This window comes from Lingula anatina, chromosome 1, assembly GCF_051362555.1.
Source record: "Lingula anatina isolate TDL-2025a chromosome 1, LinAna3.0, whole genome shotgun sequence".
NCBI lineage: Eukaryota > Metazoa > Brachiopoda > Lingulata > Lingulida > Lingulidae > Lingula > Lingula anatina.
In genome coordinates this window covers 3,486,432-3,509,435 of record NC_141767.1, presented here as the reverse complement: position 1 = coordinate 3,509,435, position 23,004 = coordinate 3,486,432, and the positions used below count along the sequence as shown (strand labels likewise).

General features: G+C 35.4%; 3 protein-coding genes across 3 annotated transcripts; 2 read left to right on the top strand and 1 right to left on the bottom strand.

The window, feature by feature from the left end:
• The first annotated feature begins 351 nt into the window (after nt 1-351).
• Nucleotides 352-2,871, top strand: LOC106151130 (uncharacterized). Its single transcript, XM_013524229.2, has 2 exons — nt 352-755; nt 1,338-2,871. Exon 2 carries the CDS (start codon nt 1,520-1,522, stop codon nt 2,615-2,617), a length of 1,098 nt encoding a protein of 365 aa, XP_013379683.2. The 5' UTR covers nt 352-755; nt 1,338-1,519; the 3' UTR covers nt 2,618-2,871.
• An 825-nt stretch (nt 2,872-3,696) lies between these two features.
• LOC106161663 (oxaloacetate tautomerase fahd2, mitochondrial) lies at nt 3,697-7,906 on the bottom strand. The gene is made up of 7 exons (XM_013538679.2): nt 7,573-7,906; nt 6,939-7,161; nt 6,181-6,240; nt 5,882-6,044; nt 5,224-5,332; nt 4,925-5,012; nt 3,697-4,553 (listed from the first exon to the last, which is right to left on the bottom strand). Exons 1-7 carry the CDS (start codon nt 7,797-7,799, stop codon nt 4,491-4,493), a joined length of 933 nt encoding a protein of 310 aa, XP_013394133.1. The 5' UTR covers nt 7,800-7,906; the 3' UTR covers nt 3,697-4,490.
• A 171-nt stretch (nt 7,907-8,077) lies between these two features.
• Nucleotides 8,078-17,100, top strand: LOC106161659 (putative aminopeptidase W07G4.4). Its single transcript, XM_013538674.2, has 16 exons — nt 8,078-8,156; nt 8,991-9,126; nt 9,367-9,438; nt 9,677-9,759; nt 10,001-10,109; nt 10,632-10,756; nt 11,594-11,693; nt 12,378-12,453; nt 12,744-12,829; nt 13,202-13,306; nt 13,666-13,741; nt 13,955-14,073; nt 14,570-14,653; nt 14,959-15,066; nt 15,230-15,361; nt 15,683-17,100. The coding sequence occupies exons 1-16, from the start codon at nt 8,143-8,145 to the stop codon at nt 15,818-15,820; spliced, it is 1,563 nt and encodes a 520-aa protein (XP_013394128.2). The 5' UTR covers nt 8,078-8,142; the 3' UTR covers nt 15,821-17,100.
• Nucleotides 17,101-23,004: the final 5,904 nt, after the last annotated feature.

Below are 23,004 nucleotides of genomic sequence, written 5' to 3'. Positions count from 1 at the left end.
GCCTGCGCCATCAAAATAGTATGCAATATTTAGGTATTCAAAAGTTTATATTTATAAATTTAATATATCATAGTCTGACACAAAAAAGAAAATAAGTCTTTAGTCGAAATACTCTTTTTTAACTTATTTCATCCACCAGAACGTGTTGAATGTGATACCTGCTTTTTTATTTGCGAAATTTTGCCAGAAACAATTTCTGCTCAGTGTTAGAACTTGTCAAATCAAAGTTTATGGTTTTGTATTTCTGTTTTGATAAACCAACGTCAGTGCCAAGTTTTAATGAAAATACAGCTAGATGACTATACAGAATCGAAACGCTAACTCGCGCATTGTTTTGATATTCAAATCACTATCGCCATTTTTTTTCCACAATTCAATGCTAACACACTAACGCATGGTACTCCCGTTTATAAGCAAACAACTCCAAAAGCAAAATTTATTTTAAGGTTACGCCATGATACGGAAGCATTTTTAACGTGAATAAAACACTTTGAAAGCAAGTCCATTTGTCACAGTGGGAACAAAGTTTCGCGACATTCTGTATTTAAACAGTTAAGTACCCGTTGAAGGGGGACAAGCATGGGACAAAAAAACAACAAACGTTTTCACTTTGAGGGGTAACTTAAAGGTGAATGGATCAGGAATGCAGGTCATTTGTTGAGCAAGGCATTTAAAGCGACAGCTTGATATTCATACTCATTTCCATGGGGCAGTGCGAACCTAAGGCAGGCAGACAAAACTAATAAAATTGCAAGGTTAGTAAATATTACGTCGGTTTTCCGATTAAATGTGTGTGTGTGTGTGTATGTGTTTGCGTGTGTGTATGTTTACGTGTGTGTGTGTGTGTGTGTGTGTGTGAGAGAGAGAGAGAGAGAGAGAGAGAGAGAGAGAGAGAGAGGGGAGTCGATCTCACAAAAAGGAATTGCATAATTAAGCTTATGCGCAAGCAATTCAGATTTTTAATTTTTCAAATTGACACCGTTAGTAGGTCATTTTTTTCTTAAAAAATACAATTAAATCAGACTGACCTTGAATGTTGAAAAAAAGTTAAAGTTTTGACAGTTTATCAATAGGCAGTTCTTATAATGAGCACAGGTTCTTAACCCATTGATCTCCACTTATCAGTCAATTCCAAAATACATAAACGAACTTAGTTTACAGGTTCATTTCGTATGTGCTCCCATCAAAGGACCCCGTGTTTATGTTGGCATTGTCTCCGTGCAGTGTTTGTTCAACTTTAGACCAGAGGGAGCTATAACTTGGATTTCCTTATTAAATGTTCACAGGTGCGAGAGAATTTGTTTATTGTGATTTTGTTCAATTTCGTTTTGTAACAGTTTCAGTCATGCAGCCTGTTGATGGGAGGTGAACATTTACAGACCACAGGGGCAACACTGACTCAACACACGGCGATAGCGACGCGATTTTCATCAAAAAAGTTGAAGAAGATGACGCTGACAGTCGTGTTAACTGGTGGATAACGGCAGACCTGGGGGGTCGCGATCATAAGGAGACAATCATGAACAAGGAAAGGGCGTATAAAAGGCTGGTTCAGCGGCAACTTCACAAGTCTACCTCTGACCCCAACTTTGACATGATGGCCGCTGTCCAGCAGGGTGGACGCATTGCTGTGGTGGAAGTGAAGGAGAAGCCGGTGCCCCAGGTCCTGCGCAGAGCACACACGGTGGCGGAATTCAACAGCTGGAGACATAACAAGACCTATTTACACGATTCTAAAGGACACCCAAAGTCCGTGTCCTCTGAACAGCAGTTTCCACCTATCATTAACGGCAGGTCCGTTCCACACTCTGCTAGCCACAAAGACAGAGGACAGAGATTTAACAGAGAACTGAGACGCTCAGCGTCCCTACCTGGAGAAGTAGCGCGACGTGAGGCGGAAGGCAGGGATCCCTTACCCACGTCGCGTCTGGTCACCTCCAGGACGCACGGCCAGTACCGGTCCGATGGGTTTGAACTAAGACCAGCGAGAATTTCGTCCAGTTCTTTTCCGAATTCACAACGTCGCCTCAATAACTCTCCCATCGAGGAGCTGGCCGCGGCAAATAGCGTTAACTATTCTACAGGGTTTGTAGAAAGTAAAGGAAACGAGTTGGCAAAACGGACTGGTCAGTCAGACGGAAAAAATGACCAGACGTCTACTTTTAACATTTACCGAACTTTGCCTAGGACTAATATAGCGTTCACCGGAAAGGAGACGAAAACTGTGACATTTAACGACCGTCCTAACGTCTCTTTTATAGACACATACGTCGTGGATTATGATAATGACAATTCCAGATTGCCTAGGACGGAGGGCCCCTTAGCCTTGACAGAGAAAAATTTGGTACTATTACAGTCCTTACAGACCGAGAAAAAGCCGGCGGAGGAACCGGACTCGCCTGTAGACACGCGGGTGATGAAATGGCTCGAGGAACGGCAAGTCGACAACAGTCCGGTGTCTGTGAGACCCAGGAAGCCTAGGACAGACAGTGTGGAGTGCGCAATTCTGGAGGAAACGAAAGAACAGCTTGCCAATGAATCCAATGTAGACAATAACAGTGACAGTGGAAACAATAACAACAACCCCAAGGACGTTGATTCTGAAGTTTTCAGCTGATATAAGATGTGCATGTTCTACATAAAGTTATTTAAAATCATTAATTTATATTAGAATTGAAATGTAACATGCAGTAAATAAACGCAACGGGATGCTTGCCAAAACGGGTCTCACAATAGGTAAACACACAACAACTGTAAATTGAACTGCTAACCCTATTGTTGGATTTAATTATATTTCATTTGACTAAATTGCGGTTCACTTACGAATCATGTACAAAAAACTGTCAAGTAGAAAATCAAATTTTGTCAAAATAGGTCTATTCAACGGTTTAAAAATAATGAAAAGAAAGAAGTTTGTTTCAACAGTGATTAATGTAAATCGCATTTTATCTTTTAATTAAACCTAAACAACCGTATTTGCGAGTAAAATAACACCTTAATATTACTTATGCGTTTTTGAGTCAGGATGTAACATTTTATCATGATTTGGCCAATTCTATATACTTCAGCATGAAGCAGGTTGTAGAGCGGCAAAAAACATTTATAAAGAAGCTATATTTTAATATGAAATGTTAACGTACTTGATTTTTTCAATGCTTTTTTTAAAATTATTTTATAAACTTGCAAAAAAGTAAAATATTTGTAAAAGGTGGGGTATTAATACCGCCTGTCATATTGATACGTTTAATGAGCACAGAATACACAAAGCAGCAGCTTATCTGGATCTCATCATATAAAGTGTCCATACCGTGCATCTCACCTTCGGCATTTCATCCAGCAACAAAAAGTGAGTAACGGAATCACTATCAGTGGTATTTGATAATGAGTTAAGGTAAATCGATGTTCATTAAGCATTAAACATGTGACGGGGGATTCTCTGCGTTAAGCGACCTAAAACTAATAGACAACTTAGCGGAAAATTGAAATGGGACTGGCAGAACCTACATGTAGCTTCCGAATTCGTAAACCATTTCTAAAATACATCTAAAAACTAAAAGCTGTTTTTTTGCCACACACGTAACATGTGGTGTAGTTTTTTTAATATACGAACAAAAGGCACAATGCTTGTCTACATGTCTAACTATATATATTGACAATAAGCTGTGGAGGGAAAGAATAAACATAAACGAACTAGTATCCGATTTGTACCATTTTATCCACAGTTGCAAATCCTTGGATGATGATAACGTACATAGTCGTTGTTACAGACAAATATATTCCAAACTTTAATAAAAACTGCAACTTAACAAGTTAACACATCATGTATTCTGATCATTTTACAAATTTGAATATACTTTAAAGTGTAAACATTTAACAATGAGTTACATCCCTATCAAAATGACCATATTATACAGCATATCCGTACAGATATACTTATGAAATAACAATTTAAAACAATTGACACAATCTATCTTAAAAGATATGAAAATAATTAAATTACACTCAACTTAAATCACTTTATTTTGACACAAGAAAAAATCACCATGCATTTACAGGCCCATAGCCAGCAATTTCAGAGGGGGAGGTTCGTTTTCTGAAAAAGTGGACCTTTTACCATAAAATCCTCAAGTACATAGATCAAATTTTACCAAGAGTGGACCTTTCTCCAGCAAAAAGGGTGGTTCTTTCGAACCCCCCGAACCCCACCTGGCTATGGGCCTGATTTAATTTTTATTACATACACAGCACCTGAACTGTTTATCATGATGCATTGCACTGACTTGGTTAGATTCTGCGTGTACTCCCATAGACATTATTAAGATTCTGCGTGTACTCCCATAGACATTATTAATTTAGATCCCATCATGTTGAGTATGTATCTATCCATAATGTACACAGATGTGCATAGGTCATATGGCAAATTATAATCACTTAGGAATTATCTCTGATTAGCAGTGACAGTTCAAGGTCACCTGGAATGTGCTGACAGGCTACACCACTTTGTTGACTACTTTTCCAATCTGATCTACCTCCACCTCCACCACATCACCTCTCTACAATATAAAACAAGGATTATACAATATAAAACAAGGATTACACAATATTAAACAAAAAATTATACAATATAAAACAAGGATTATACTATATACAACAAGAATTACAGAAATTATGAGCAGCATAACCTCATACTCTCATGGTGTCAAAATAACTCATATAAGACTAATTGAAAGATTGTGCCAGATATAAAAATAACACCATACAAAATGAACAACAAAGTCAACTTTATAAGCACAGCATAATGTGATATTTTGTGTCCTTTCTTTGTTTTTGTATTTAAAAAAATAAAATAATAAAATAGTAATAAAATTAATTAAAATAAGACAATGAAAAATTAATATTTATTTTAGTAAAAGAACTAACTTGCCTTTAAATATTCTGGAGGTTTCCTGAAGCACCCCACACCAGGTGGCGTTCCTGTCAAGATGATATCACCTGCCTTTAAAGTGAACAACCTACATAGATAAAGACAACACAGTGACAGGTTAATCCAAAATGATATCAGAAAAAGAACCAAAAAAATGCTCTCCAACCAGGACATCTAATATTGGATAGATTAGAAATCAGGTTATCAAACTGCCTAAAGAATGAAATAAAGAACCAAAATAGGAAGAAAATAATAATAATAATGTAAATAATAATGATCAAAAAGATAACTGTACCTACCTCGATACAAAAGCTATAATACTTTCTGTTTTAAAGACCAGGTTCTTTGTGTTGCTATCTTGTTTTGTAACTCCATTCACTCTGCATCTGAGGCCAAGATTATGTGGATCTGAAACACAACCAAGCCACATTCTTTATAATGAAAAATGAAAAATTAAATGATAATTTCATATTTCTGTCAAATAATGCGATCATAAATAAGGACTAATAATAAGGAATAAGAATTTTCTTTACGTCCAGCATAACTTCAGAAAGATGCAAAAGATGAAATCTAAGAAATCTTTAAATTTTCAATTTTTATCATTGATACAGCAGTATTGATTTTTAATTATGTTTAATATTTATCACTTCTGTAAACAAACTATTTTCAAAAAAGTAATTTATATAATCTGTATAAACAATGAAAATAAGTCTATTAATAAAGTAAATGGGCAAAGAATTTCCAGGACCTAATCCTCCAGTCTGTCTGCATTGTGTTAGTTGAGATGTGCAACTGTAGCAATCTCAACCAATGAAGCCAAATCAGGGTTACTACACATCCTCAAGTATCACCACATCTTCACATAATAAATAAAAAAAATAGAAAAAAAGACAATGGAAAATTGATTTAAAATGAATAAATAAAATCTAATCATCAGTCACTAGTCGTGTCACTTACCGCTCAGATCCTCTTTCATGACAATGGCAGGTCCAAGAGGACAGAAGCAATCCATGGACTTCCCAACCAGGTACTGCCCTCCATTACGCCTCATCTGCCAGTCACGAGCGCTCACATCATGTGCCACAGTGTACCCAAACACATGACTCATTGCCTCATTTTCCTTGAAATGATAAAACATTGACAAAACTCAAGTACAGCTGATTTCATGATAAATCCCTCAGCACTGAAAAATTCAAGTTTAGTTTGTTATTTTTTAATATAATAATCTCCACATCCTCACATATTTTGTTACCTACACTAATTTTCTTTCCACCCTTTCCAATAACAATAACCATTTCAACTTCCCAGTCCAATTCCTAAAAAAAAAAAGAAAAGCAGGGATGAAGTAGTACAGTCACTCAGTTAAGTTATCTATACCAGGAAAACAGTGCAGGTGCTTCATATGCACCAGAGTGTTTGACCCAGTTCAAAACAAAGATCAGAGTACAAAGAAATGCAATGTCAAAAGAAGTCTGAACAGCAATTTACATTTTCTGTCCATTATGTATCTAATATTTATAGCCATTTGGTTTTAAAAAGATCAGAATTTGGTTTTTACTAGATTAGTTTAACTTCACTAATAAAAATAAGAGATCACATGTTTTAGATAATCATATTTATGCAATCCTTATTATCTAAGGTTGTAGCACCCCTATACCCCAGGGTCACTATTACATGCTATGATAGTATTCACAAATTAAATGTTTGTATATCAGGATATGTCTGTATACATGTTCAAACTGAATACGGAGGCATCAGTAAGTGTCTTATTAGATATCTGATCAATTTTTAATCAGATATATTCCTATAGGTATTTTAAATACTAGCACTGCCAATGCCAGTACTTTTTATCAAATAAAGTTCTTGGAAAATCATGTGCATATTGCTTGTGACTGTGTTTAGCTAGGTGAAGTTGAAATTTTTTAATAACAAACATAAGTTGGACCATACGTATGCAGATTCTATGGCAGTGTCCACATAAACGGGGCCTACAAATTAAATACATAATAAATACCTGTGTTTCTTCAGGATACTGTAGATCATCCCCTGATGCTATAATGGTGCTGGGGAACTTGCTGAACAGCACAGGTTCTGTGGGTACAGGCTGGTTCTGCTCTGCACAGTGGTCCACATAGTTCATACCCACACAGAGCACCTTGTCTGGGTTGGTGACAGGTGCCAGCAGCTTGACACTGTCTCTCTTCAGTATCAGAGAAGAATTGCCACTTTCAACAGCACTAGAATGCAAAACATAACTTAATTTCAAGTCAATTCAAGATGATAATTGCAGTGTGTATATACCAGTAATACCTACAGTATAACCAAAGACATACGCTAAAGACAAACACACTGACAAATGACAAAGTGGTATACAGTATGTTTTGTGTTTTTGGGAACTTCCCAACATGCAAAACTTAAGTTCAAATATTAAGTGCACCGTAGCTGTAATATGTAATTAAAAGATATCTGTTATATCAAATATACCGGTAATATTTGTTAAATAATATCCAATCCATATAAACTACCCTAGACCTGTTCTGTATAAATACCAGTAATCTTTCTGTCACCTGTTGTACCGGTAGGATTGCTCTGCCAATACATCTTCTATTTTGCAGTTAAGACTATATTTGTCAACAACTATAACTAACCTCTTTGCAGCTTGGATCATAGGTTGTCCTCCCTCCAGGAAACTTCTCATGTCTGTGGGAATATTCTTGTCAAATGCAGAAAGATCCACGACGTCTCCCCCATCCTCCTTCTCAACTCCTACCCTGCGGCGGCCACCTTCTTCAAATTGCACGAATCTCATTGTTTGGAAAGATCGATGTAAATGACAAGCTATGCGGCGGACATCTAACAGTACATTAAACCGCATATAAATGCACTTTGGTCGTAGATAGCTAAGCAGTACTCTTATTTGTTATCTTGGTACGCCTCCAAACCTTCCAACCCTGACCTATTTACAATGACCTAATTTTCCTGATTGTCTCGGGTTTCAAGGTTTTATTACAATATGAATAATGCATATTAATAAAACTTTGTATTTGGCTCATACATGTCCCAAGAAAAAGAAATATTGACTGAAATAGTTGGATATCTTGTTTTAAATGAAAAAAGTAAATTTTGTCCTTAAAATTTGACAAATGAGTGTGCCTTTATTATTGTCCTAAGACTTGTAATCTGCTAGTGCTTTGTTCACATGACTTGTCGTGTCCAAGATGACAGACATACGGTAAGTGAAGCCGCTGGAAACACGGTTGCTTTTGCCTCGTAAGTAATGTCAGCACGTACTGTATATAGAATCAGTTACATTATTTGAATTGGTGTTAATTCAGGAATCCGTCAGTTAAACTTGTACATCCATGCAGAGTGCCTTCATAGAATACACCTGTACATCGATATGTATGCACCACAGCATACCTGTTTTGTATGAGTCAGCGATATCTGAAACGACTCTATTATATAACTCCTGAAATGAAAGTGAAACTAGCCACAAACTACTCGGAAAATTGCTCACCATTTTTACTGCTATGACTTAACTTTTTTTAATTGAACAGAATATTTCTTCCTGTCCTACGTGTTGTGTAAGCACTGCAACAATTTAAAATTTGATATTTACTTTTTGATGTTTGAACGGTTTAACGTTACTGTATTTACCCACGCATGTAGTTTGATTACATAATGATAATGCGTGTCCAAAATTTCTGCACAAAGCTGTATTAGTTAATCTCTCAAACTGCTGTATGTTTTATCCTGAATAAAACAAACAGACGTAAAATCGGTGACAGATGAGTAATAATTTGTCCTAAATTGTGACTCTATAAAAATGAAGCAAGGTATACTGTTCTGTTGATTTGCATCACCCCTATCTCCATTCTTACTTGGCATATTACAGCAACAAGTGATCCTTGGGTATAACTTAGATGCATCTCTCTCTCTCTCTCTTTGTGCTCTGCCATTTATATTTTGATGTACAATACAGTTGAATCACATTTGAGTATACAGCACATTTATAATTATAGCTATAGATATTAATATTATGGTGTTATTGTTAATTCCTCCACAGTGTTCCCTGCACCCTGGTGCCATGTCTTGATGTAGCAGATGCCCAGTATGATGCAGTGGTGGTGGTCACTGACAGCATTGACAAACTGACTGGCAACCTTGAAAACATCAAAGCTGTTTTGCAGGATTATGAACATGTTAGTGGTTTATTTGTTGCATTTTTATAGGCAACATGTTTCAAAAAAGAATTTAAGGTTGTTGTAGCATCACTTATTTTCCTTTTGTTTAGAAGATGTGAACAACTTATAAAATGCTAATTTTTAGAATTTTAAAATTTTAATGCAGTGTAACTAAACATTTTTTTCAGTATTCCTGAAGATTAAAGAAATTATTCAGATTATATATTTTGAGAAACTACATTTTCCTTTCAATTACAGGTGGATGGGAAACTGGAAAACCCTGGCTTTGTCCACTTTATCAAGACAGATGTTGTGCCATCAAAGAGACTGGTCAGTATGTTGAATTAAATTTTGATGGTAAATGATATTGAAAAAAGGTATAGCAGCTACTTCTATTTGCATCAATAAGCCAGTAAGTAAGTTGGCAATAGTTTAGTGTCAGTATATTTTATATGAAATAATCAAGCTATACAAATGGACAAATTTAGAAACAACTAACAGTATTTTACTTCTTTTCTTTATTCCCTTTTTTCATAAAATTTTGATTTTTATATTCTGTGGATTCCAGATCTTTGCTCCAACAGGGCCACTAAACAGGGATTATGATGATGTGAGGCGCTTTGCTGATGCTGCTAACAGAGGCATAAATAGGCAAGTGATAATGGCATTTTTATAAATGATGTACTCTATTTTAAATATTTTAAATATTTGAGCACAACTTGATTTGTTTTTTGAAAATTATGACATTGCACTTCATAAGCTAATAAGTAAAATGACAATAACAAAATAACATGAAAAGTACTCATGCATGATGCATGTCTTAAAATAAATAGACCAACATGTTGACCATATGGTAATAATATTGTGAAATGGTGTGTATTTGATATTTCAGAGCTGTGGCTGCTGGGAGTAACAACCCTTTACTGGTGAGACCAGTTGATGACAGCTTCCCCAAGGCAGGTCTGGTCACCTCTCTGGGAGCCATGCAGGTCTTGTATGTGGTAGGTATGGAGAGATGTAGACTGCATGGCACCATGCCGAATGACTGTTATGTAGACCAAGCTAATGTAGACCTAGCAAGTAACTCTATGGGGACTCTTGCTGAATGCAATCAGATTAACAGATTCTGGGGTAGCACTAGCAATTTTTTTTCTCTTAGCCAAATCACCACTTTTTTGTCAATTTGTTATCAAAATGGTTATAATTTGACTAAAACAAGTCAAATCAAGCCCATTTTCTTTAGCCAATTTAAGCAAGTTTTAGCATTTGGCTAAATAGGCGAGTGTTAGCGCTACCCCGCAAGAGTCCCTGTGCAGTTTGTGCACAGTAGCTATTGTGAGCCAACTCTTTTTGAATGAGCCCTATGATTGAAAAAAGGAATGTTTTTTCATGGATATAAGCAGTTGAAGCAAAAATGGTTGAAAATCTAAAATTGGTCACGTTTTCAATGTAGTACATAATTGATTAATCAGGAAATGAAAAAACTTGTGGCATTACTCAAATTGTTTGATGATATATTACAGCCCATTGAGGTACGAGAAGATGTTCCCAGCCGAGCTCGTAAAGTCAACAACCTGGGAGTGTGGTGCAATGACCAGACCAGAGTGGTCAAGGCTCTGCCCATCTTAAATGGACTTGAGAAAGGAAGGTATGTATAAAGACAAAGGGATAAACACTACAGCTAGAATTGTACTTCAATACAGGACCTCATACTTCACATTGGGTTTGCAAAATAAAAGAGTTAAATTTTGTGAAATTATAATCAGACATTTGATCGTGTTACATATTTTTGAGAGCTTTCATACAGATCTACAGTATAATGTGTAATGGAAGGCGAAGGAGAGGGGAGCAGCATTGGGAGGGTTGAGAACATTATCCACAGTAGAACAAAAGGCCAAAGTTAATGATGCATATTTGTTACATAACATACATTTAAAATAAGACGTGAAAAAATTGTAAATGGAAAGGCTGTGATTTTGCGTTTTTCTTTACTCTAGATAAATCCCAGGCAGTTGGCACTGGAATACTTGTCTGTGAACCAATATTTTATTACTTCCATGCAGAATGTCTGCAAACCTTCTATTTATTTCCTTTAATGATCTGCATCTCTATCTGTTTGTTGAACATTTTAAGGTTACACTTAACAGCTTACAACAAAAGGGGTGGATGTAAAAATGATATATGATAAAGGGTAAAATTTTAAGATCATTTTTAAGGAATTGAACTCAGTCTTAAGAAAATGGTTATGCAGGTGTATGTTGTATTCATATTGAAAAAGGTGAAATTTTGTCAACTTACTAGGATTGTAGTTACTGTAAAAGAATATATGTTTTTTTGCCATAATGTTGCCAGGGTGCACTGTATTTTCTCCTTCTCTTGTTTTTTTTAATTTTTTTTTTTGATTGCATGTTGTTCAACATGGAGTGGTTGTAGCTTGATCTAACATTGCAGAATGCTGTGTGTATTTGCATGTTTAACTCTGCAGATCAGTCTGTCGTGATATTGGAGGTTCTGACCCAGAGCGCATGGCAGCACCACGTGTTGCGCAGTATGTGCAAGATGTCTTCAAGGGCACGTGTATTAAGGTATGTTCACACTTACATGGTCGCCAAGTCAACAAGTACAGGAACATTACACACATTTTTATCCTTTAAATATTGATGACAATATTGAATACATCTACATAGTTTGAAAATAAAACAAGAAAAAAGATTGGCTTACCTGTAATTTGCAGCATGCCTAAAGCATGACAAAATGAGACTTTTGTATATATGCGTGCTGTTGCTTTGTAATGCTGCTACCTATAGGGATAACAACTGTTCGTTAGTTCACAATAGATGCATTGTAAACAGCTTATAGAAACAAAACATATACCATTTTGCCACCAAAAACGGTGGTAACCACAATTATTCTGGAACGTGCTTGCCATCACACCACGTGACCTCCATAGATGGCTACACTCTGTGATAATCTCTTAAGAGAATATTACAGAAAACCAAACTTTTTAGAAAAAAAAGGGGGACTAACTTAAAATGTGGGAATGGATTCATTAACCATTTGTAAGTATGGGAAAATTGTCTTTCACCCCAGGAAAATCCTAGCCAAAATGAACAGTTGTTATCCTTTTAGTAATTCTTCCCCACAGAGAAAGCTGCAGTGTCACTGCATAAATACTCTATTTTGCTTTTTAAGTATGTTTTGCTGCTTATAACTTTTTTTATAATAATAGGAATAAAATGGTCATTATAGCTATTTTTGTTTCCTTTAAGGTGAACATCTTATCTGATCCAGAGGTTTTCAAGAAAGAATACCCACTGTTAGCAGCAGTTAACAGATCTGCTGGATGTAAGCAGTAATAATCATAATAATGTTAATGAAAGTAATAATATTCATTTAGAGTCTAAAATCCATAAATGTTCAGTAGACTTTACAATATGAAATACATATTGGAAAAATGCATGTCACTTTTGTATTGCTTTATGAAGCAACCTTCTCACCTTGTAGCTGAGAAGTTGGCTGGATTTTCTGCAGGTTCTTCCAAGTCTCGTATGATGTCAGGGTATTCTGACAACCTGGTTTTAGACTACTTTGGATGATTTCCATTGGCCATTGTTTACATTGAGACTCTTTTTCAGGTGTGGAGCGTCACAGGGGCCATGTCATCTTCCTGGAGTATGTGGGAGAGGGAGACATTGATACCACTTTGTTACTGGTTGGAAAGGTAAATGATTTGATTGCAATATATTATTTAATATTGAAAATGAAAAACATCAGATTTGAAATAGGTGATGATATTGAAAACATCAGGAATACAAATGCAATTAAGAACTGAAGTGTAACTGATTTATAAAGATCTCTGAAAAATGATGTTCAGGTGTAATTATTTGACTCACTGAAGTATCATATTCTTCAAGGATATTAATTTCAAAAAACAAATTATACACTTTTAGTTAGCCTGTTTCTACTTGAAGTTCTATAAGAAAATTTATAACTCTGAAGATATTTCTATTAAATGGTTGAGTGGTTCAGGGTGAACCAGAACATCTTTTGAAGGAGCACCTTGTTCAGGCTGTATATTGGTGTTGTATTCCAGGGTATTACCTATGACACAGGTGGCGCAGACATCAAGGCAGGTGGGGTCATGGCAGGCATGCACAGAGACAAATGTGGAGCGGCAGCCGTGGCTGGATTCTTCCAGGTTAGTGACCATTTCAGAGGTGTAGGTGTAATAATGCCTAATTGATACGCTTGAGTCTAACATCAGTTATCGTTTTCACTGATCCAGTGCCCAATTGTTTGCCAGGTGTCATGCCTGGTAATTTTTTTAGGGTAGTTAACAGTCTGATAAATGTGGGGTATTTTTGTAAAATAATATGACTTAAAACGGCAAGGAATTTTATTTAATGTCAGATTTGTGCATTTGTTGGAGGTGTGCATCTTGAATTGATATTAAGAGAGTGTTATGTTTTCTAGAAGTGTCACAGTCTAGAGTTACCAGAGCATATGCATTTTTTATTGTGGGAGGGAGGCAGTCATAAAATACAAGTCTGTTTTTAGGTCCTAGATTCACTGAAACCCAAAGGTTTGAAGGTTTTGGGAGCCATGTCCATGGTACGCAATAGCGTAGGATCAGGTAAACATTTAATTAAAATTATAAAGATGATCAGCTTAACACAGAGAAAACTTATTTCTTAAAACACCATGTACTTACTTGAAGCCGACATTTATTGTTATTTTCTGAGAATTACTAATTCGGCTTATTACAGATGCACAGATTACAGAGATATATGTTTGATTTGTCAGCTTGTCAACTTGGGGTATGAGTCAGATATTTTTTCATCTGCAGAATGCTACGTGGCTGATGAAATCATAACCTCGCGTGCTGGTGTGCGTGTCCGTGTGGGCAACACTGATGCAGAGGGACGTATGGTTATGGCTGACGTGCTGTGTCAGATGAAGGAAAAGGTATTTTTTACAACCTTGTTTCCTGATGTGTTAGCACCAGTTAAAAATTAGAGATTAAATAACATCATAGGCAACAGTGTTTTTATATATTATTTGGATTTGAGAAGTATTGGAAAAGTTGCTGCATGTTTAACATGATCTTGGGTTCTGAATATAGTAAAAACATTTTTTGGTTGAAAAATATAGTTTTGTTACACAGACTAATTTTTTCTGATAATTACTTCCTCCAAACAGGCCAATTAGATGTCCAGGACAGGTGTACTGTCTATCTTACTTAGAGTAAAGAATATATTTAGACAATCCAGCTCTATTTCTGGTCAGGTTCCTGCAGGGGAGGCAGCAGGTGCTTCCAAGGTTCTCCCAAAACAACTGATTACTATCGACTTTTATTCTTCTGTTTATACACATGCTAGAACGTATCTGGTGCCTGTTAATGAGAGGCACCCCACTCTGTAATGGCAGTAGCAATTTTTTATAACAAATGGCATCATTTCAGGCACTTAATGAGGTCAACCCACACCTGTTCACTATTGCTACCCTGACGGGGCATGCTATCAGGGCTATGGGGCCAAACTATTCAGTAAGTACTATATATGTGTGTGTGTGTGTTTATTGGTGGGAGGGGCTGAACAGGTATAACAGTAGCAGATGGTGTTGAAGAATTACACAGTGGCTATAAAGTTATGAAATTCTGCCTATACCTTTTAAGAGATGAACAACATTAATGGTGATAGTTATGGTTCTTTATGTAATCTTCTATCAAGCAGTCTCTCTCTGGTTGTGTTTTATGATTGATAAGTTATGTATCAAAAAGCAAAAAATAATTTATTTTTATTTATAGGATAATATGTTTCCATATTTCATAAATTTAATACTCTTTTCCAGATTATCTTGGATAATGGTCCTGCAAGCAAAGAGCAGACGTCACAGAAGATGCAGGCTGCTGGAAGTCAGTATGGAGATCCCTTTGAGATATCAAACATCAGAAGAGAGGTGAGAGCTAAGCCAGTAAATGGGTCACCAAAGGCAAATTGTTTTTAAAAAGTTGGTAGAATATCATTTCACTCAAACTAACATTATAAGTGAATACTTTTTATGAAAAAATTGCTACTGCCTCCTCTCAACATATGCAGTGTAACTGGTATATTCGTTGTAGGATTATGAATTCCATAAAGGCAAGTCAGAATATGAAGATGTGTTGCAGTGCAACAATGTGCCATCCACCATGACACCTCGCGGACATCAGACCCCTGCCGCATTCATGATCATGGCGTCTGGGCTAGATAAGGTGGGTGGAATAAATGTGTTTATACAATACTTCATATAATATCAATAACATAATAAAAATATAATTTTGCTTTGTTCAGTAACTGATACACATATTAATTATACTGGCCTCGGTGGTCTCTGATATTTAAAATTAATACCAACTGAAGACTATTTACTGGAGCCCCCATCAACATTGTAGTAGATACAGACTTTGCTGAGGTTTTGGACATTTTATCTGTTATTCATAAAATCAAATTTGTATACAGTTGTGGGTTTTTGTTGTGGTTTTATAATTGGATAATCAACCTGATAACTGGAATAAAATTACTTTCTGTTTCAGCATGGTATCGACTCAGAGCGTCCCCTGAAATATTCCCACATGGATATCGCAGGCTCTAGTGGCCCCTTCCCTGGTGTCCCAACTGGATCCCCTGTGGTTGCCATGGCAGCACGCTACGTCCTTGACAGAGTGGCATAGCTTTCTCTGATACATGTACCAAATATATTGTCATGACTTGTACTTAGATTGACTTAATTAATGCATTCCTTTCTAAATATAAGCAAAATTTTCTCCTCTTTTGCTTTACACAGATGCATTTCATTGTCAAAAGAATAAACAAGAAAGATACTATGATTTTGCATCACAAATACCTTTTCTCAATTTCAACAAAATAGTTTAATAAGCAGTGATTTTCAAAAGTCCCACCGCATTAATGAAATTAGATAAACGCAAGAATCCTGTAAGAGCAGAAGTGCTGCTATGAGCTTTAAATGATATATATATATATATATATAGAGAGAGAGAGAGAGAGAGACATACATAGATATTATTTAATATATATATATATATATATATATATATATATATATATATATATATATATATATATATATTTTTTTTTTTTTTTTTCCAGACCCTTCTTATTCTCCCTCAGAGCATACAAAGTGAAAATCTAAAATTGATGACTTTTGCCAGTAATTTGGATCATCATTTTTATTATTTTTTCAAGTGTACAGAGGGCATTAACCTCCTCCCAGCCCCCCCCCCCAACTGCCCCCAGCATGCATGTTGACTAGTGAAAATGATGATAAAAATGTATGACCCCTATAGCTAATGTACTTAATCATGACAGAACTGTGTATTTGACCACAAATAGCTCCTCTCTACAGTTCCCCTTAGGCCAGTGTACTCAGCTCACTGCCCTGCCTCTTTACAGCTTGACTTCTTTTTTTTATTTTTGAGAAAAGTATTCTTGATCATGAAATGGGGCCAAGGTGCATACCACCTTATTACCTCTAGGCTGCACTCATGCATGTGTAAGCATTAGCTATGTCATATTTTGATTAATCTATAGCTATATGAGATATCTTGAAAACAAAAATTACCTTAGGCTGGACAAAATTGATAAGTTTGTAAACTAACGCAATTGACCTTTTTTTCAGTTGAAAAAAAATGCTTTGGGCATTGCTTTTTTAAGCGGGGGATAATTTGAAATTGACTTTAGGAAAAAAATGCTCTTGTTCTTCTGCTGAAAACAACCAACCTATGCCCATAAAACATGTTTAAAAGGCTAAAATAAAAATAAATTTCTACCATCCCCTTTTAGTCACTAACTAATCAATATTGTCTCTGGCCTTCATATATTTTGTCTAGTAGATAATTTGACTCATTCAAAGATATCATATACATGACATTTTATTGCATTATGTTGTTGATGGTCTGAGGAATTTCTCAGAAAAATAAATGGTTTCCAGATATGTTGTCCTTAATTTTTCTTTATGAGATTGAACCCCCATACTTCAGTGCTTTGTAGAGCACATCCCACCCACATAGGAAAGGTGTTGGAATTTTAAACATTTTTTCAGCTTTTGGTTGCTCAATAAAAAAGTGGCAATCAGTAATTGAGATAAATGCAGTGAAGATGCCGAGGTTTTAAAGGCTGTCCATGCGTTGTCTTTGTGGAAGGTAAACTAAAAATTAATGTTATAAAACTATTACATTTTAAATGATTAAAATACCAACTCCACTGGAATCCAGATACCCTGACATTTAGTTTTGAAGATAAATTGATGATGTACATCAAGTCACACTTGCTTTACTATTTAATCAGTTAATGTGAAGTTGTTTAATGATTTGTGTTCACTGGATTCCACACAACCAATACACTGTGGGATCTTAATTCCAGAGGGGGTACAGATATGGTTGAGAGAGGTGGGGGGATTATGATACCCAGGGGCCCAGGTAACATATTCATATTGATTTTCAGAAGATGTGAGGAATAGCTAAATTAAATGTCCTTGTTAATATCTAATCAATGTAAGGGGAATAGGTAGACCCTACCCAAGAGAATCTTTATCTGAGAGGACTCCTCATACCTGGGATGTTCCAGTCCCCAGTGACTAGTTAACCTCCATACACCCATGGGGGGTATGTGGCCAAGGTTGTCCTGAAGTCCAAGCTTCCATGACAACCTTATCAACAGCGCTCCCCGTAGATGACCAGCTACTAACTCTGCTCCTGCTTTAGCGGAGATTTATGGTTGTTGTAGCAAGGAAGGGGCGCTAGGAAGCTTGTTGGAAAAACTTGATGATTTATTTCAGTTGTGTCTGAGGAGGATGCTTGTTGATGATAAACTAGTAGGTCGGATGGCTTTTGCTGAATTACCAGGAATATAAAAACTGATTTATTGCTATCTATGGTTTTCTTGTAATGTGTTACTCTTAGACTCTGAAAGACCATTGCATGTTATACGTAGCTTTGTTTTTGGATGTATTGGACTTTAAAAATTAGTGGATATATTTTGTCAATGATAATTTTAGAAATTTTAATAACTTTGTCACCATCAATGGTAAATTGGCACAAATAATATATTTTACGTCTTTGGTGTATTATCCTAAGCACTAGACAAAGAATAGTGCTTTTGTCAGCCTACGTAATTTAGTGTATGAGGCAACTATGTCAATAATTCATAATTTTCTTAATACAAGTAGTTCACTGAATGACATAAAACGCAATTTTGTTATTCTTTATAGACAAATTGGCAAAGAAAACTTACCTCTATTTCCCCCATTTAATATTACAGTTAAATATTGACACATCATTATTTGCCCACTTCATACTTCAATTTTATATTATTCGTTTTGGACTAATTTTAACCCATAACTTGTAATTTGTAAGTTGAATAAAACATGCACAGATATCTTGAGGCATTGTGGGATATTCCAAGGATTTTTCGTACTTCTGTCGTCTGTACTCTATGTACCACAACATTCCATTATTTCAACAGGGAATATCTGACATGATCTATGGCCACACGGAGTGCTCTCATATGGAAACATATGGTCACTTAATCTAATAAGAAAATTGATTTTGGAAACGGAACCCTATTTTCAAACATATTGCCCGTCCCTCTATATTTGGAGAAATTGGTTGAAGATGAGAGATAATGCTGCTAGGCTGTTAATGACGGTCCCACCAGGTTGTTCAGCTAGGAAAGGATCTGCCTTCTGCTCGACCTCAGTGGTGGAAATTGAGGGTGGTGGCAATAGTTAGCCAGGTGCTCATCAGTTATGTTGTTTACACAAAAGGCAAAACAATTGTAGCTATTACAGCTGTTCAATAAAAAATTGATTTTACTCTGTAGTTAAACGCTTTTTGAGGTTAAAAAGTTTCTGTAAGAAATCTTATGTACTTCCTAAAATAGTGGTTACATAATCACTGTATACTACACATTACCAATGTCCTTATTTTACTTCTTTTTTTTTTTTTTTTTTGAGGGAGGGGAGGGGAAGGAAATGGATTTTTAAAAATAATTTTAGTGGCAGCTCTCCACCCCCCCTCCTTTCCTTTGTCAAATATTAACAATCTAGGACTGACAATAACCATAAATAGTCCAAATTGACCAGAAAACATTTCATCGCCACCATGGCTACTCTGTGCTGCCAGTGTTAACAGATCAAAATCATTTTCTAAAAAATGTCCTCCCTCCTCATTGTTCCACTAGTTTCCTGGGAGTCAGTTGGGGATAGACTTGATCAAGTAGATGTCCACTTCCAACATTTTGCCTGATTAAGTATACATTACTAACACAGCCTCAGCTATTTTCTTGAAAGCCATAGATTAGATTATCAACAAGATAGGACGCACCTTGAATTGACCTCAAGATTTATAACTGAAAATGCATTAGCAATTTCATGTTGAGACCCCCATTTATGACAGCATTAAGTTGATCAAATCAGACATGTTGTCTAATGCAAGGTCTCCAGTGGTAATTTGAATTGATCTGGTTGTTGTGAATGTAATGTATAATGTTAACTTAAGATTGATCTTTCTGCTGGAATTGTACACAAGTGTGCCGGAAAGATATTGCCATCAAGAGAGCTATAAAAATTGCATGAAATAGTTTCTTGGATATATTAAAACAAGGCAGCAAAGCTGTCAAATGTACAGACAAAAAACAGGAAATAACTATGCACAAAATAAGCTACTGTCAATTCTGATGCAAAAATACATTATGTTAAACTGCAAATTCAACATCAAATTTTAATTATCCTCAACAGGTAATACCAATGTAATTAAAATATGTGACAAGTTTACACTTTGAAAATGTATAACTTCCAGAAAAAGAAGTCACTTAGACTGCTTTTCCAACTCAGACTGCATTTTAGTCCTGTATTTCTTTTTTGAAAGTTTGGCAATCATAAGTAACATGGTTTTCCCATAATGGTCATCATGGCAGCAGCACCCAAAATTGTGTTTTCTTCTATTCTGATGCAATATTACATAATGGTTAACAGCATAATGACCGTCAATTTTTAATAATAAAATATACGTATCATGGATTTTCAGAAAATGTGACTAGCATGGGTCTTCAAGCCCGTGGAACTTCAAAGTCACACCTTAAAAATGCCAATATGTGAAAAATTAAATTTTCACAAAATAACTGTTTAACTGGCAGTAAGAATTACCAAACAGACTGTATTTCCTACTGAAGCTGTATTTTAGTCCCATGTTTCTTTCCTGTAAGTTTGAGAACAGTAAATGACATGGGTTTTCTTAAATGGTCATCATTGGAGCAGTGCCCAAAATAGTTTTTTTTTTTTTTCAAATTTTGATGCAATATTACATAATGTTTAACAGCATAATGACCATCAACTTTAATAATAAAATATTAGTATTATGGATATTCAGAAAATGTGACTAGCAAAGGTCTTCAGGCCCATGGAACTTCAAAGTCACAACTTGAAAATGCCAAAATGTAAACAAGACAGCACTGTTCTGAAATGTTTTTTTTCCATTTTTAACAATTTTTAACATAAAACAAAATTAACAGTTTTCTGCTGTTTTTATATGATCAACTAAGAAAATTGATGAGATGGGAAAAATATCAACAGAGCAGTGTTAAATGTCCAATCTCTTCCATTCTGAGATTCTGAACATAGTGAATGATTGAATCTGACAAACTGCAATGATATGAGTTTATTTCCATTTTTGAAACTTTATTACACAATACACGATAACAAGTTTACAATCATTTTTACATAATCAACTAATAATGTTGTAAAATTGCAGGAAATGCCAAACAAACACTTTTACGTATCTTATTAGTTCAATAATGAAACTGTTTACATGCCTAAGAATTAAATCTGAGGAAATGTGAAAAAACTGCATTTCTTTAATATAATGGCCCGATTATGCTGATTTTTGAACTCAACCTGCGTTTTAGCAGGAATGACCACTCCTGTGAGTTTAATGACAATTGGCCTATCTGTTTTTCTTATATTGTGTTTACAGTGTTGCATATATGCTGAAAAGTGAAAAAAAAAAGCATAACTTCTACATTAATGGACCGATCATGCTGATTTTCGAACTTGACCTGCATTTTATGAATATTCATCAGCTCTGTAAATATACAGCCAAAAAGTAAAACTGCCTTCCACTTATCGTGTTTACAATGAAAGTGCATGGCGCCGGCGACAGCGACAGTGACAGCAACGACGGCGACGACAGACGCAGGTGATGGCAATATGTACAGACACATCTGTACATATCAACTGTACTGTTTGAGAACAGTAAGTGACATGGTTTTTCTTAAATGGTCATCATGGGAGCAGTGCCCAAAATAGGTTTTTTTCAAATTTTGATGCAATATTACATAATGTTTAACAGCATAATGATCATCAATTTGTAATAATAAAATATTAGTATCATGGACAAATAGTAAACGTGACTAACAAAGGTTTTTAGGCCGATGGAACTTCAAAGTCACGACTTAAAGATGCCAAAATGTAAACAAGACTGCACTGTTCTGAAATGGGTTTATTTCCATTTTTAACACTTTTTTAACATAAAACAAAATTAATAGGTTACTGCCATTTTTATAAGATCAACTAAGAAAATTGATGAGATGTGAAAAATATCAATAGAACAGTGTTAAATGTCCAATTTCTTCCATTCTGAGATTCTGAACATAGTGAATGATTGAATCTGACAAACTGCAATGATATGAGTTTATTTCCATTTTTGACACTTTATTACACAATACACGATAACAAGTTTACCATCATTTTTACATAATCAACTAACAATGTTGTAAAGATGCAGGAAATGTCAAACAAACACTTTTACGTATCTTATTACTTAAATAATAAGGCTATTAACATGCCTAAGAATTAAATCTGAGGAAATCTGAAGAAATGTGAAAAAACAGCATAACTTCTAAAATAATGTCCCGATTATGCTGTTTTTCGAACTCAACCTGCGTTTTAGTAAGACTGACCATTCCTGTGAGTTTGATGACAATAGGCCTAACGGTTTTCCTTAAAATGTGTTTACAAGGTTGCATATATGCTGAAAAGTGAAAAAACAGCATAACTTCTACAATAATGGCCCGATCATGCTGATTTTCGAACTTGACCTGCGTTTTATGAATATTCATCAGCTCTGTAAATATAAAGCCAAAAAGTAAAACTGCCTTCCACTTATCGTGTTTACAAGGAAAGTGCACGGCGACGGCATCGGCATCGGCATCGCCATCGGCATCGGCATCGGCATCGGCATCGGCGACGACAGACGCAGGTGATGGCAATATGTACAGACACATCTGTGTCTGTACATAAAAATGTGACTAGCAAAGGTCTTCAGGCCCATGGAATTTCAAAGTCACAACTTGAAAATGCCAAAATGTAAACAAGACAGCACTGTTTTGAAATGTTTTTTTTTTTTTTCAATTTTTAACAATTTTTAACATAAAATAAAATTAACAGTTTACTGCCATTTTTACATGATCAACTAAGAAAATTGATGAGATGGGAAAAATATCAACAGAGCAGTGTTAAATGTCCAATTTCTTCTATTATGAGATTCTGAACATAGTGGATGATTGAATCTGACAAACTGCAATGATATGTGTTTATTTCCATTTTTGACACTTTATTACACAATACACAATAACAAGTTTACCATCATTTTTACAAAATCAACTAACAATGTTGTAAAGATGCAGGAAATGTCAAACAAAAACTTTTACGTATCTTATTAGTTTAATAATGAGACTGTTAACATGCCTAAGAATTGAATCTGAGGAAATGTGAAAAATATGCTGAAAAGTGAAAAAACAGCATAACTTCTACAATAATGGCTCGATCATGCTGATTTTCGAA

Excerpts from the sequence above, each read along its gene's own strand:
- LOC106151130 (XM_013524229.2), top strand. The coding sequence starts at position 1,520 with ATGAACAAGGAAAGGGCGTATAAAAGGCTGGTTCAGCGGCAACTTCAC.
- LOC106161663 (XM_013538679.2), bottom strand. The coding sequence starts at position 7,799 with ATGCGGTTTAATGTACTGTTAGATGTCCGCCGCATAGCTTGTCATTTA. Across the intron at positions 6,045-6,180 it reads AGGGTGGAAAGAAAATTAGT|GAAAATGAGGCAATGAGTCA; the intron begins GTAGGTAACAAA and ends TATCATTTCAAG. Across the intron at positions 4,554-4,924 it reads AACCTCCAGAATATTTAAAG|AGAGGTGATGTGGTGGAGGT; the intron begins GCAAGTTAGTTC and ends TTTATATTGTAG.
- LOC106161659 (XM_013538674.2), top strand. Across the intron at positions 9,760-10,000 it reads GCTAACAGAGGCATAAATAG|AGCTGTGGCTGCTGGGAGTA; the intron begins GCAAGTGATAAT and ends TTGATATTTCAG. Across the intron at positions 15,362-15,682 it reads TGGCGTCTGGGCTAGATAAG|CATGGTATCGACTCAGAGCG; the intron begins GTGGGTGGAATA and ends TTTCTGTTTCAG.